The sequence below is a fragment of the Danio rerio genome, chromosome 5 (assembly GCF_049306965.1).
Source record: "Danio rerio strain Tuebingen ecotype United States chromosome 5, GRCz12tu, whole genome shotgun sequence".
NCBI classification, from domain to species: Eukaryota; Metazoa; Chordata; class Actinopteri; order Cypriniformes; family Danionidae; genus Danio; species Danio rerio.
Genome location: NC_133180.1, coordinates 43,470,098 through 43,486,070, shown reverse-complemented (window position 1 = coordinate 43,486,070; position 15,973 = coordinate 43,470,098). Strand labels below are relative to the sequence as shown.

Here is a 15,973-nt window from a genome sequence, read left to right as displayed (position 1 = left end):
TTTAATTAACTTTGATATATTTTTACTACTGTAAACTGGTGTATAAAATCAGGCCGCTTCAAGGCAGACTTTGCACCCTTAACAGAAGTTCAGAAGCTCAAATCACATCAAATCATCAAACGTAATGACAAACGAGAGATGTTTTTCTGAATTTAATACAATCTTTTTTTGTTTTAATATAAATGAACAAGGCTAGATCGGTTAGGAAAATTCTAGCAAATGTACAAGCTAATTGTCATTACAGACCTTGTGATAGTAATTTAGCTTATTGAAAGCTGTATATTAGTGATGAAAACAGCTATTTAGATTCATACAAACAGAAATATTGTATTTATAAACTTGCACCTTTCTGCTGTGGACGCCATCTTGTGGTCAGACGCGGGAACTCATTCGGCAGGTGAACTTTTGTGCTTTCTAGCCGTTGAGTGAACACAAAGTCCCTTAAAAAGCCTTCACATACATCCAAAATAACGAAAACATTAATAAAACTTAATAATATTAAATCTGAAAACAAGAGCAAATGAAAAGTACATAAATATGACTGAACCATGTAGCCTACCAGATGATGATACAAACGGCCATGTGATCTGAAATCGTGCGTAGACCATAGACTGTAAAATATAGGCATAGACATAGAAATTGTGAACGATTTAATTTACTTTCTATTATTTACAATAATAAACTTTTTTTAACTTATATTCCTAATATCTACGTGAGCAGTTAGCACTGTACGTGTAATTAAACAGCATGCACTTACATTGCTTGGGCCACTAATAGAAAATATATGAGTTAATTTTATTATTTTAATTTAATTAATTCCTAAATAGCTGTACATTTTACAAAGTCAAACCTTGTCAAACCAATCTTGCTCATTTAGCATTATTATTACAGTTTCGTGAATTATAAATTAATTGATTTAAACTTCATTATTATTATTATTATTATTATTATTATTATTATTATTTTAACTTTGTTTATTATTATTATTAATTATTTATTATTTATATGTTGAGATGAGATGAATCGTTTACTCACGTGATTCAGATTGGCGATTCAAATTGTGGTTGCTATAGCAACGCGTGGTATGATTTGACTCCATATATAAACACCGAGACTCGCCGCTATCTGTTGATTGAGGAGAGGCGAATTTCTGAGACATTTGCTGAGGATTACTGTGCTGATACTGCGATTCTTCAAGGAGACCAGAGAATTTCTGACAGAAGACTTTTATTTTACAAGGAGATCGACGCTCAGAGCTGAAATTATTCCTTTTGACACGTTTTGTTGCTCTTTTGTTGTGTTTATTTTGATTTTGATCTTGTTTTTATTGACATTTTTATTGATATTTGATCTTTGTTCTTGTTTTCAGGTTTGCTGGAGTTTGGAGGAGTTTGTCAGATGGGTGAAAACCGCAGTGAGTGTTTTAGTTTTTATTTGTTTATGATCAATCATGATATGATGTTGTGTAATGTTTGGGGAAATGTGATGTAAATAAACTGGTACAAATGAACCCATTTCAACACAACTGTTCCCCGATATAAGTGATCAGATGTCTTTTATTCTCTGTAGATGCAGCTACTAAAGTTAATTGTTGATTAATTCTTATAATCTTATAATAAACGTGATATGTTGTTGTTGTTGTTGTCGTTGTCTCAGGCCGCTCCAGATCCAGGAGTTCTGCTTTCATCCAGGCAGCTGTTCAGGACGTCAGGACACATGATGGTGATGGTGGAACCCAGACCGTGAGCCAAGAGCTTGATGGATTTCTCGCACCTCTGCCTTCCCTGTTGGCCAAATCTGTGTCCACAGATCAGGGTAACAGGAAGAGGAAGCGGCAGAGCGGCAGCCAGCAAACACCAGAAGATGAACGTCCGTCCACCTCATCTAGAAGAGCTCTCAAACGCTCTCGCAGAGGTCAGAATGGCTTTTTGAAGAAGTGATGATGATGTTTCAGTAATGCTCTTTTACAGTTTTCTCTACTGCTGCATGTTTTCTTTGAACACACATTTCTACTGCTCCTCTGTGTTGCAGACGCGTATGCAAAGGGCCCACTGCTGGGAGACGGTGGATTTGGCTCTGTGTTTGCTGGGATGCGCAGGTCTGATGGACTGCCAGTAAGTCGTTTTCTCCGCTCTTCATTCAAACAGCCTTTAGAAATCCTGATCTCAGTAAATGTGATGTGTGAGGATCAGGCAGGTGTGATTTATTATGCTTTATCTGTCTACAGGTCGCCATCAAGTATGTGTCTAAAGAGCGGACACAGAGGAGACTGAGAGTTGTGAGTTCAGTGTGAACCTGTTGTTGTGTTTGATGTTTCATTGGGTTCTGAATCCAATCGTTTGTCCTGCAGGAAGGTCAGGGTCGGCTGCCGCTGGAGGTGGCACTGATGACCCGCGTCAATTCAGCTCCTGCCTGCCCCAACGTCCTGCAGCTGCTAGACTGGTTTGACCGTCCCAGACGCTACATCCTGATCCTGGAGCGTCCGGATCCCTGCCAAGACCTCCAGAGCTTCTGTGAGGAGAACGGCTGTCTGGATGAGGGTCTGGCCAAGAAAGTGCTGGTGCAGCTGATCGCGGCTCTGAAACACTGCGAGAGCCGCGGAGACCTGCACCGGGACGTCAAGCCAGAGAACCTGCTGATCTCCACAGAGTCCCAGGACATCAAGCTGCTGGACTTCGGCTGTGGAGATCTGCTCAAGCGCTCGGCCTACAAATACTTCGCAGGTGGGTTTGTGTTGCAGAAGGAAACACTCTGTGGATGTTTGTGAGCTTTTGATGATCCACCAAAGGGAATTTGTGTGTGCTGGAGTGTTTTGAACGGGTGTTTGTGTCTCCTTGTGTCTCTCAGGAACGATTCAATACGCTCCACCTGAGTGGTTCTGCAGACAGCGCTACCATGCGGGTCCAGCTACGGTGTGGTCAGTGGGAGTGACCCTCTTCAACATCCTGTGCAACCGTTTCCCCTTCGGAGGCTCACTGAGGGTCACGTCCAGGAGCAAACTGACCTTCCCCATAACTCTGTCAACAGGTAAGAGACTCACTGAGAGATCAGCAGAAGTGTGTTGCTCTGTGTTTCTGAACACGGTGTTGTGTGTATCAGAGTGCCGTCAGCTGATTGGCTGGTGTCTCAGTCCAGCGGCGGCTGATCGGCCCAGTTTGGACGATATTGAGCGCCATCCCTGGTTACAGTGAACAGGTGGCCAGTGACTTGACACTTATCTGAGTGACGCACTCATGGCTTTGATTGTGTTGTTAGGGTCAGTCTGGATTAATGATCTTAATGATTTGTGTAGGGTGAGCAGGAGTCACACAGGAAGTGCAGAGAACTGCTTCCTGATCACCTGCAGAATGAGGAGTGGGCACCTCACTAACTAATGGCCGACTCACCCAGGGCCGGGGCCCCTTTACCTGCACTAAGCCACCGCTTCAGATGACTTTAATGTTAATAGGGATTTTAATAATAAACGTATTATTTAGACAAATAATCCAGGTGTAGTGTCTTCCTAGAGTGACTGGAGAGAGCTCAAATAAAGGGAGAGTTCACACAGAAATCCAGATTTACTCACTGTTTACTCAAACTCAAGCGGTTTCAAATCTTTAAGAGTTTCTTGTTTTCTGTTTTGCACAAAATAAAATGTTTTGAAGAAGCTGAAAACCTGTAACCGTTGACTTTCATAGTAGCAAAAACAAACAAGTCAATGGGTACAGCTTTTCAGCTTTCTTCAAAATATCTTCTTTTGTATTGAACAGAATAAAGAAACTCAAACAGGTTTGGAGCAAGTGAAAGGGAGTTAATGATACAGAATTGTTATTTTGGGGTGAACTATCCATTTAAGTCCTCTTAATGGAGGTTTTCATAATGGTTTTAAAATGAAGATTGCAGCTCTACTGACTGAGGCTAAAGGTGTGATGAAATATTGTTTTGGTTGTTATTCCATTAAATGATCTTATAGATCTATAATATATAAGTTTTGGTGGAGTTGTTGTGGTAATTTGCCCACAGTAGCAGTAAAACCTCTGAAATGGTGTACACATCTGATGATCTAAGACCTAGTTTTTTGTTTTTTTAATATTAGGAATGTTCAGAGCTCTGTTAGATGTACATTTGCATTCTACATTTCTGTTGTTGTAGCAGGGAGATGTTTGTTTTGTGGCATGAAAAGAGTTTAAGAACTTCAGTTTTAGCTGGGAGTACTACTGCATATGCACTCATGTGATTGGCTTAAATTATATTAAACTGAGAGACCCAGAAACAACACTGAGTCCTTTCTGAGACTGCAAGTCAAATATTCTGAAAAAACATTTAACCTTTCTTAAATGTATTTACATTTTTAATCATTAAAAACTTACAATATTAGAATCAATGAAAATAGGATGCAGATGCCAGAGCATTGTCATTAACACTCTTTTGAATCATATTTCTACTAAAGAACAATGACTTTAGTTTACTCTACTTTACATTCTGCTGGTTCTGACATTAGAATAAATACTGAAGTCTGAACTCTGAGCTCTTTCATTCCTCTGCCTTTGTTGCTGTGTGGAAGGCATGTCTAATGAAGCATAACACACTTCATCACCAGCCTGAAACAGAATATATTTAATTAAAATAATAAACAAATAAATAAACAAATAAATATATTATATTATATTGATGTAATTTATGTTGCTGCTAAACTATTGCGAATAATATATATTAAAATTATTCTCAAAATGTGCTCATACTGTACCTCAACATGTCTGTTCTCAGCCCCAGAACCTACAGAAACTTAACAAAAGATAAGAATAATTTACATTTTATAATTTGAGATATACATTTTTTACGAATAGCTGATGACCTGTAGTTTTCTTCTGACAGAGGCAGTAGACGCAGATGGAGAAGAGGAGAACACACACCGAACACACACCGAACAGCAGATTCCAGCAGAAAACACACTCTGATGCAGGTGATGTGGAGGTGCTGTTAAACCGTTCAGCACAAGGAGACTCTTGCTCTAAAATGAACAACAGGCCATTATTAAAGTGAATATATATTTAGTTATTATATTCATTTTATTTTATCTTTACTGATTACACACAATAATGAAAAATACGAGTTTAACACGGATGAATTTGCTAAAAGTGGTTGGAAAATCAGAAGTTAAAGATTCTAATATTAAATACACTATAAATCATCGTTTTACAAAATATAATGAATTTGCTGTTAATTTAATTTAAAGTATTATTAGAAACTAAGATACACTTTAAAAACTAATTATAAACACTTATTTTACTAATATACTTTATTAAATATACATTATTTTCGTATTTGAAGTCGGACTATGGCTGCAGGATTGTGTTGCTTAATTATTTGCAGGACTTTGCATTAATTATCGATAAAATTCATTCAAATAATATTAAAATAATAAAACTTTAGGTAAACATGTAAACTTATCATTAAAGCACAGCTATATTATGAAGAGATAAACTATAATTGACACTAATATTAGCTGTAATCCATAATCATCAAAATGAACTGAAATAAACACTTGAAATAAATTATTCTGAGTGTAATGAATGATTAAATAATTCCCCAGCACGGTTTAATTGAGAAAATATCTTTTGCAACACATTTTTAAACATAATATGTTAAATAAATAATCTCTAATAACTCATGACACAATATTTTAATAGTTATTTTACAAGACACTAGTATTCAGCTTAAAGTGCAGTTTAAAGGCTTAACTGGGTTAATTAGGTTAACTAAAGTTAGTTTAATTTAGGCAAATCATAGGACAACAGTGTTTGGTTCTGTAGCCAAAAAAAAAAATAATAAAAATCTTACAGGGCTAATAATAATGTGCTTAATTTTTTGTTTGTTTTTATCAAAAACTGTTTTCACTTCAGCCAAACTGAAAAATAAACTTCACTGATCTGATAAGATCTCTTAGATCATTGTCACAAAGCACAGATTTTCCATTAGGCTTTCTTTAGTCTTGTGTATTGATTAATGTGCGCGAGGGCAACTATTGGTTTAATAAGGGAGTTTTTTGAGAGATGAAGAGCTGTAAAGTGAGTGTTCAATTACAAAAAGAAATGATTATACAAACTCAGTGTTTCCTTTTATTAACATTGACAAAACCGTATTACTTTAAAAGAAATATGATTATCAAAGCATGTCTTAGAGCGAAAAAGCCCAACAGGTTTTTTATGTAATCGCCTTTTATCTTAATTTATATATAAAATAAATGTTTAATTAGTAATCACTACTGATGGGTTAGATTTTCAATATTCAATATTGTTCAGTAATTATTCAGCAGTAATTAAACATCTCTGTAGCATTTCCTCCTGCAGATGTGGTTCAGTCAGTTCAGCACTGCAGGGAGCTGTCCATTGTGCTGAATTTACTCCACACTAAACTCTCTTCTCACATTAAATTCATTATAAGTGTCTGATCAGTGAACAGGATACTGTCATTTCTCAACAACTAAAGAAGGTCTAATGTAGAAATTAAAAGATAATAGGAAATACAAACAGATGGATTTGCTTTATGAAAGGAAATTTTGTTGAATGATTATTACAATTTGGTTTAAATGTTGAATGTTGCACTCGTACATGTTGCATTGCTCTGCTCTTCTTTAAATAAATCAAACCTCAGTTGTGTGCTGTTTACACTGTCTCTGATTCATGGCACGTATTTTAATAAATCAGACTTTTGCATCTTCAGTTTCTCATCAATTCCAAGTCATGAAAATATTAAAAGCAACATTTACAGCTGCAGCGTGCACTAAATATTTTCTTACTTTTCTTATTTCTGTTTTTTTCTAACCACAGTTTATCTCATGCATTGATGTGTGTATTGAGCATGCAAGATCACCAGCTTGACCACAAACAGTTTTAGGACATTCAGTCTGTTGCATGCCTGAATAAAAACACTTGTGGTTTGTGTTCTCACCTAGCTTTTCACAGCAACTGCAACATCACTGCACCAGGAGCGTCAGTAAAGACCAAGAAGAAGAAGAAGAAACACAGCACTGAGCCTGAAAGCTGATGTACTGTAGGCTGCAAGCAGAATCCTTTATGACCCAGGGATAATTTAATATAAAAAATGTATATCAATATAATAAATGAATCATATTATTAATCATATTATTCACTTTATAAATAATTTTTAACTACATTCAAAAAATAGAAACCTGTTTACCTTTAATATGTTTACTTTAATTAACTTTGATATATTTTTACTACTGTAAACTGGTGTATAAAATCAGGCCGCTTCAAGGCAGACTTTGCACCCTTAACAGAAGTTCAGAAGCTCAAATCACATCAAATCATCAAACGTAATGACAAACGAGAGATGTTTTTCTGAATTTAATACAATCTTTTTTTGTTTTAATATAAATGAACAAGGCTAGATCGGTTAGGAAAATTCTAGCAAATGTACAAGCTAATTGTCATTACAGACCTTGTGATAGTAATTTAGCTTATTGAAAGCTGTATATTAGTGATGAAAACAGCTATTTAGATTCATACAAACAGAAATATTGTATTTATAAACTTGCACCTTTCTGCTGTGGACGCCATCTTGTGGTCAGACGCGGGAACTCATTCGGCAGGTGAACTTTTGTGCTTTCTAGCCGTTGAGTGAACACAAAGTCCCTTAAAAAGCCTTCACATACATCCAAAATAACGAAAACATTAATAAAACTTAATAATATTAAATCTGAAAACAAGAGCAAATGAAAAGTACATAAATATGACTGAACCATGTAGCCTACCAGATGATGATACAAACGGCCATGTGATCTGAAATCGTGCGTAGACCATAGACTGTAAAATATAGGCATAGACATAGAAATTGTGAACGATTTAATTTACTTTCTATTATTTACAATAATAAACTTTTTTTAACTTATATTCCTAATATCTACGTGAGCAGTTAGCACTGTACGTGTAATTAAACAGCATGCACTTACATTGCTTGGGCCACTAATAGAAAATATATGAGTTAATTTTATTATTTTAATTTAATTAATTCCTAAATAGCTGTACATTTTACAAAGTCAAACCTTGTCAAACCAATCTTGCTCATTTAGCATTATTATTACAGTTTCGTGAATTATAAATTAATTGATTTAAACTTCATTATTATTATTATTATTATTATTATTATTATTTTAACTATGTTTATTATTATTATTATTAATTATTTATTATTTATATGTTGAGATGAGATGAATCGTTTACTCACGTGATTCAGATTGGCGATTCAAATTGTGGTTGCTATAGCAACGCGTGGTATGATTTGACTCCATATATAAACACCGAGACTCGCCGCTATCTGTTGATTGAGGAGAGGCGAATTTCTGAGACATTTGCTGAGGATTACTGTGCTGATACTGCGATTCTTCAAGGAGACCAGAGAATTTCTGACAGAAGACTTTTATTTTACAAGGAGATCGACGCTCAGAGCTGAAATTATTCCTTTTGACACGTTTTGTTGCTCTTTTGTTGTGTTTATTTTGATTTTGATCTTGTTTTTATTGACATTTTTATTGATATTTGATCTTTGTTCTTGTTTTCAGGTTTGCTGGAGTTTGGAGGAGTTTGTCAGATGGGTGAAAACCGCAGTGAGTGTTTTAGTTTTTATTTGTTTATGATCAATCATGATATGATGTTGTGTAATGTTTGGGGAAATGTGATGTAAATAAACTGGTACAAATGAACCCATTTCAACACAACTGTTCCCCGATATAAGTGATCAGATGTCTTTTATTCTCTGTAGATGCAGCTACTAAAGTTAATTGTTGATTAATTCTTATAATCTTATAATAAACGTGATATGTTGTTGTTGTTGTTGTCGTTGTCTCAGGCCGCTCCAGATCCAGGAGTTCTGCTTTCATCCAGGCAGCTGTTCAGGACGTCAGGACACATGATGGTGATGGTGGAACCCAGACCGTGAGCCAAGAGCTTGATGGATTTCTCGCACCTCTGCCTTCCCTGTTGGCCAAATCTGTGTCCACAGATCAGGGTAACAGGAAGAGGAAGCGGCAGAGCGGCAGCCAGCAAACACCAGAAGATGAACGTCCGTCCACCTCATCTAGAAGAGCTCTCAAACGCTCTCGCAGAGGTCAGAATGGCTTTTTGAAGAAGTGATGATGATGTTTCAGTAATGCTTTTTTACAGTTTTCTCTACTGCTGCATGTTTTCTTTGAACACACATTTCTACTGCTCCTCTGTGTTGCAGACGCGTATGCAAAGGGCCCACTGCTGGGAGACGGTGGATTTGGCTCTGTGTTTGCTGGGATGCGCAGGTCTGATGGACTGCCAGTAAGTCGTTTTCTCCGCTCTTCATTCAAACAGCCTTTAGAAATCCTGATCTCAGTAAATGTGATGTGTGAGGATCAGGCAGGTGTGATTTATTATGCTTTATCTGTCTACAGGTCGCCATCAAGTATGTGTCTAAAGAGCGGACACAGAGGAGACTGAGAGTTGTGAGTTCAGTGTGAACCTGTTGTTGTGTTTGATGTTTCATTGGGTTCTGAATCCAATCGTTTGTCCTGCAGGAAGGTCAGGGTCGGCTGCCGCTGGAGGTGGCACTGATGACCCGCGTCAATTCAGCTCCTGCCTGCCCCAACGTCCTGCAGCTGCTAGACTGGTTTGACCGTCCCAGACGCTACATCCTGATCCTGGAGCGTCCGGATCCCTGCCAAGACCTCCAGAGCTTCTGTGAGGAGAACGGCTGTCTGGATGAGGGTCTGGCCAAGAAAGTGCTGGTGCAGCTGATCGCGGCTCTGAAACACTGCGAGAGCCGCGGAGTCCTGCACCGGGACGTCAAGCCAGAGAACCTGCTGATCTCCACAGAGTCCCAGGACATCAAGCTGCTGGACTTCGGCTGTGGAGATCTGCTCAAGCGCTCGGCCTACAAATACTTCGCAGGTGGGTTTGTGTTGCAGAAGGAAACACTCTGTGGATGTTTGTGAGCTTTTGATGATCCACCAAAGGGAATTTGTGTGTGCTGGAGTGTTTTGAACGGGTGTTTGTGTCTCCTTGTGTCTCTCAGGAACGATTCAATACGCTCCACCTGAGTGGTTCTGCAGACAGCGCTACCATGCGGGTCCAGCTACGGTGTGGTCAGTGGGAGTGACCCTCTTCAACATCCTGTGCAACCGTTTCCCCTTCGGAGGCTCACTGAGGGTCACGTCCAGGAGCAAACTGACCTTCCCCATAACTCTGTCAACAGGTAAGAGACTCACTGAGAGATCAGCAGAAGTGTGTTGCTCTGTGTTTCTGAACACGGTGTTGTGTGTATCAGAGTGCCGTCAGCTGATTGGCTGGTGTCTCAGTCCAGCGGCGGCTGATCGGCCCAGTTTGGACGATATTGAGCGCCATCCCTGGTTACAGTGAACAGGTGGCCAGTGACTTGACACTTATCTGAGTGACGCACTCATGGCTTTGATTGTGTTGTTAGGGTCAGTCTGGATTAATGATCTTAATGATTTGTGTAGGGTGAGCAGGAGTCACACAGGAAGTGCAGAGAACTGCTTCCTGATCACCTGCAGAATGAGGAGTGGGCACCTCACTAACTAATGGCCGACTCACCCAGGGCCGGGGCCCCTTTACCTGCACTAAGCCACCGCTTCAGATGACTTTAATGTTAATAGGGATTTTAATAATAAACGTATTATTTAGACAAATAATCCAGGTGTAGTGTCTTCCTAGAGTGACTGGAGAGAGCTCAAATAAAGGGAGAGTTCACACAGAAATCCAGATTTACTCACTGTTTACTCAAACTCAAGCGGTTTCAAATCTTTAAGAGTTTCTTGTTTTCTGTTTTGCACAAAATAAAATGTTTTGAAGAAGCTGAAAACCTGTAACCGTTGACTTTCATAGTAGCAAAAACAAACAAGTCAATGGGTACAGCTTTTCAGCTTTCTTCAAAATATCTTCTTTTGTATTGAACAGAATAAAGAAACTCAAACAGGTTTGGAGCAAGTGAAAGGGAGTTAATGATACAGAATTGTTATTTTGGGGTGAACTATCCATTTAAGTCCTCTTAATGGAGGTTTTCATAATGGTTTTAAAATGACGATTGCAGCTCTACTGACTGAGGCTAAAGGTGTGATGAAATATTGTTTTGGTTGTTATTCCATTAAATGATCTTATAGATCTATAATATATAAGTTTTGGTGGAGTTGTTGTGGTAATTTGCCCACAGTAGCAGTAAAACCTCTGAAATGGTGTACACATCTGATGATCTAAGACCTAGTTTTTTGTTTTTTTAATATTAGGAATGTTCAGAGCTCTGTTAGATGTACATTTGCATTCTACATTTCTGTTGTTGTAGCAGGGAGATGTTTGTTTTGTGGCATGAAAAGAGTTTAAGAACTTCAGTTTTAGCTGGGAGTACTACTGCATATGCACTCATGTGATTGGCTTAAATTATATTAAACTGAGAGACCCAGAAACAACACTGAGTCCTTTCTGAGACTGCAAGTCAAATATTCTGAAAAAACATTTAACCTTTCTTAAATGTATTTACATTTTTAATCATTAAAAACTTACAATATTAGAATCAATGAAAATAGGATGCAGATGCCAGAACATTGTCATTAACACTCTTTTGAATCATATTTCTACTAAAGAACAATGACTTTAGTTTACTCTACTTTACATTCTGCTGGTTCTGACATTAGAATAAATACTGAAGTCTGAACTCTGAGCTCTTTCATTCCTCTGCCTTTGTTGCTGTGTGGAAGGCATGTCTAATGAAGCATAACACACTTCATCACCAGCCTGAAACAGAATATATTTAATTAAAATAATAAACAAATAAATAAACAAATAAATATATTATATTATATTGATGTAATTTATGTTGCTGCTAAACTATTGCGAATAATATATATTAAAATTATTCTCAAAATGTGCTCATACTGTACCTCAACATGTCTGTTCTCAGCCCCAGAACCTACAGAAACTTAACAAAAGATAAGAATAATTTACATTTTATAATTTGAGATATACATTTTTTACGAATAGCTGATGACCTGTAGTTTTCTTCTGACAGAGGCAGTAGACGCAGATGGAGAAGAGGAGAACACACACCGAACACACACCGAACAGCAGATTCCAGCAGAAAACACACTCTGATGCAGGTGATGTGGAGGTGCTGTTAAACCGTTCAGCACAAGGAGACTCTTGCTCTAAAATGAACAACAGGCCATTATTAAAGTGAATATATATTTAGTTATTATATTCATTTTATTTTATCTTTACTGATTACACACAATAATGAAAAATATGAGTTTAACACGGATGAATTTGCTAAAAGTGGTTGGAAAATCAGAAGTTAAAGATTCTAATATTAAATACACTATAAATCATCGTTTTACAAAATATAATGAATTTGCTGTTAATTTAATTTAAAGTATTATTAGAAACTAAGATACACTTTAAAAACTAATTATAAACACTTATTTTACTAATATACTTTATTAAATATACATTATTTCTGTATTTGAAGTCGGACTATGGCTGCAGGATTGTGTTGCTTAATTATTTGCAGGACTTTGCATTAATTATCGATAAAATTCATTCAAATAATATTAAAATAATAAAACTTTAGGTAAACATGTAAACTTATCATTAAAGCACAGCTATATTATGAAGAGATAAACTATAATTGACACTAATATTAGCTGTAATCCATAATCATCAAAATGAACTGAAATAAACACTTGAAATAAATTATTCTGAGTGTAATGAATGATTAAATAATTCCCCAGCACGGTTTAATTGAGAAAATATCTTTTGCAACACATTTTTAAACATAATATGTTAAATAAATAATCTCTAATAACTCATGACACAATATTTTAATAGTTATTTTACAAGACACTAGTATTCAGCTTAAAGTGCAGTTTAAAGGCTTAACTGGGTTAATTAGGTTAACTAAAGTTAGTTTAATTTAGGCAAATCATAGGACAACAGTGTTTGGTTCTGTAGCCAAAAAAAAAAAAAAAAAAAAATCTTACAGGGCTAATAATAATGTGCTTAATTTTTTGTTTGTTTTTATCAAAAACTGTTTTCACTTCAGCCAAACTGAAAAATAAACTTCACTGATCTGATAAGATCTCTTAGATCATTGTCACAAAGCACAGATTTTCCATTAGGCTTTCTTTAGTCTTGTGTATTGATTAATGTGCGCGAGGGCAACTATTGGTTTAATGAGGGAGTTTTCTGAGAGATGAAGAGCTGTAAAGTGAGTGTTCAATTACAAAAAGAAATGATTATACAAACTCAGTGTTTCCTTTTATTAACATTGACAAAACCGTATCACTTTAAAAGAAATATGATTATCAAAGCATGTCTTAGAGCGAATAAGCCCAACAGGTTTTTTATGTAATCGCCTTTTATCTTAATTTATATATAAAATAAATGTTTAATTAGTAATCACTACTGATGGGTTAGATTTTCAATATTCAATATTGTTCAGTAATTATTCAGCAGTAATTAAACATCTCTGTAGCATTTCCTCCTGCAGATGTGGTTCAGTCAGTTCAGCACTGCAGGGAGCTGTCCATTGTGCTGAATTTACTCCACACTAAACTCTCTTCTCACATTAAATTCATTATAAGTGTCTGATCAGTGAACAGGATACTGTCATTTCTCAACAACTAAAGAAGGTCTAATGTAGAAATTAAAAGATAATAGGAAATACAAACAGATGGATTTGCTTTATGAAAGGAAATTTTGTTGAATGATTATTACAATTTGGTTTAAATGTTGAATGTTGCACTCGTACATGTTGCATTGCTCTGCTCTTCTTTAAATAAATCAAACCTCAGTTGTGTGCTGTTTACACTGTCTCTGATTCATGGCACGTATTTTAATAAATCAGACTTTTGCATCTTCAGTTTCTCATCAATTCCAAGTCATGAAAATATTAAAAGCAACATTTACAGCTGCAGCGTGCACTAAATATTTTCTTACTTTTCTTATTTCTGTTTTTTTCTAACCACAGTTTATCTCATGCATTGATGTGTGTATTGAGCATGCAAGATCACCAGCTTGACCACAAACAGTTTTAGGACATTCAGTCTGTTGCATGCCTGAATAAAAACACTTGTGGTTTGTGTTCTCGCCTAGCTTTTCACAGCAACTGCAACATCACTGCACCAGGAGCGTCAGTAAAGACCAAGAAGAAGAAGAAGAAACACAGCACTGAGCCTGAAAGCTGATGTACTGTAGGCTGCAAGCAGAATCCTTTATGACCCAGGGATAATTTAATATAAAAAATGTATATCAATATAATAAATGAATCATATTATTAATCATATTATTCACTTTATAAATAATTTTTAACTACATTCAAAAAATAGAAACCTGTTTACCTTTAATATGTTTACTTTAATTAACTTTGATATATTTTTACTACTGTAAACTGGTGTATAAAATCAGGCCGCTTCAAGGCAGACTTTGCACCCTTAACAGAAGTTCAGAAGCTCAAATCACATCAAATCATCAAACGTAATGACAAACGAGAGATGTTTTTCTGAATTTAATACAATCTTTTTTTGTTTTAATATAAATGAACAAGGCTAGATAGGTTAGGAAAATTCTAGCAAATGTACAAGCTAATTGTCATTACAGACCTTGTGATAGTAATTTAGCTTATTGAAAGCTGTATATTAGTGATGAAAACAGCTATTTAGATTCATACAAACAGAAATATTGTATTTATAAACTTGCACCTTTCTGCTGTGGACGCCATCTTGTGGTCAGACGCGGGAACTCATTCGGCAGGTGAACTTTTGTGCTTTCTAGCCGTTGAGTGAACACAAAGTCCCTTAAAAAGCCTTCACATACATCCAAAATAACGAAAACATTAATAAAACTTAATAATATTAAATCTGAAAACAAGAGCAAATGAAAAGTACATAAATATGACTGAACCATGTAGCCTACCAGATGATGATACAAACGGCCATGTGATCTGAAATCGTGCGTAGACCATAGACTGTAAAATATAGGCATAGACATAGAAATTGTGAACGATTTAATTTACTTTCTATTATTTACAATAATAAACTTTTTTTAACTTATATTCCTAATATCTACGTGAGCAGTTAGCACTGTACGCACAGCAAATTTTAGATAATAGATTTAACTACCTTGGAGTTAAAATTAACACTGCCTCAGAGTTTATATGGGAACCACTATAAGTGTTAAAAATAACACTTTTGAAAGTGTTAACATTGTCAACACCAAGAGAGTGTTAATTAGCAAACTCTTGTTGTGTAAAATATCTGTTCAATTTCCGAAAAAATACCAGCAGCTGTGGTTGCCAGAATCTTTTTGTGAAAAACATGGAAGTTTTATATAACTGTATAAATTTACAAAAAATAACCATATTTCATGAAATAATACATTGTTCATTTTACAAAATCATAGCTTAGTGCAAAAAAATGTAAAGTCTTTAGATGCAATAATGTTTTCATGTGTGATGGCAAGTAGCAAACAGATTTTGACTGCATTAGTAACTACACAGTTACCTTTAAACAAAATAAGATGCAGCATAACACAAATTTTCTCAGTTCATCTTGGACTTGAACAGAGACGCTATTATCCTCCACAATGGTGACACAAAAACCGTTTTGCTGTTTTTCTTTCTTTTTTTTCATTTTTAGATTTTACGGAAAAATACCAGCAGCTGTGGTTGCCAGTAATCTGCTGTTTTTCACATTCATAAATTCAGTTTACAGAATATTTCTGTTAAAAGCACATTCAACAGTCTGTATTTTTTATCGACCTCACACTGCAAATTTTAGATTTGGTAGATCTAACTACCTTAGAGTTAAAATTAACACTCCCTCAGTGTTTTTATGGGAACCACTATAAGTGTTAAAATAACATTTTTGAAAGTGTTAAAATTTTTAACACCCAGAGTGTTAATTAGCAAACTCTTATTGTGTAAAATATCTGTTAAATGTATG

The 15,973-nt window shown here is 35.9% G+C and overlaps 2 protein-coding genes across 6 annotated transcripts; both read left to right on the top strand.

Moving 5' to 3' along the window:
• The first annotated feature begins 1,130 nt into the window (after positions 1-1,130).
• Positions 1,131-3,482, top strand: LOC137495533 (serine/threonine-protein kinase pim-3-like). The gene is made up of 8 exons (XM_073951338.1): positions 1,131-1,414; positions 1,657-1,914; positions 2,032-2,114; positions 2,228-2,278; positions 2,351-2,723; positions 2,848-3,027; positions 3,100-3,195; positions 3,293-3,482. The coding sequence occupies exons 1-7, from the start codon at positions 1,399-1,401 to the stop codon at positions 3,189-3,191; spliced, it is 1,053 nt and encodes a 350-aa protein (XP_073807439.1). The 5' UTR covers positions 1,131-1,398; the 3' UTR covers positions 3,192-3,195; positions 3,293-3,482.
• A 1,372-nt stretch (positions 3,483-4,854) lies between these two features.
• On the top strand, positions 4,855-14,314 carry LOC799681 (serine/threonine-protein kinase pim-3-like). Of its 5 annotated transcripts, XM_073951322.1 has the most exons (10): positions 4,855-5,018; positions 6,935-7,027; positions 8,561-8,605; positions 8,848-9,105; positions 9,223-9,305; positions 9,419-9,469; positions 9,542-9,914; positions 10,039-10,218; positions 10,291-10,386; positions 10,484-10,673. In XM_073951322.1, exons 3-9 carry the CDS (start codon positions 8,590-8,592, stop codon positions 10,380-10,382), a joined length of 1,053 nt encoding a protein of 350 aa, XP_073807423.1. In that variant the 5' UTR covers positions 4,855-5,018; positions 6,935-7,027; positions 8,561-8,589; the 3' UTR covers positions 10,383-10,386; positions 10,484-10,673. The 5 variants fall into 5 exon arrangements, with proteins under 5 accessions (XP_073807423.1, XP_073807425.1, XP_073807426.1 ...); XM_073951324.1 differs by lacking the exons at positions 6,935-7,027; positions 10,291-10,386; positions 10,484-10,673 and adding an exon at positions 12,046-13,946 and having other exon boundaries at positions 4,901-5,018; XM_073951325.1 differs by lacking the exons at positions 4,855-5,018; positions 6,935-7,027; positions 10,291-10,386; positions 10,484-10,673 and adding exons at positions 12,046-12,133; positions 14,127-14,314 and having other exon boundaries at positions 8,322-8,605.
• The last annotated feature ends 1,659 nt before the right edge of the window (positions 14,315-15,973 follow it).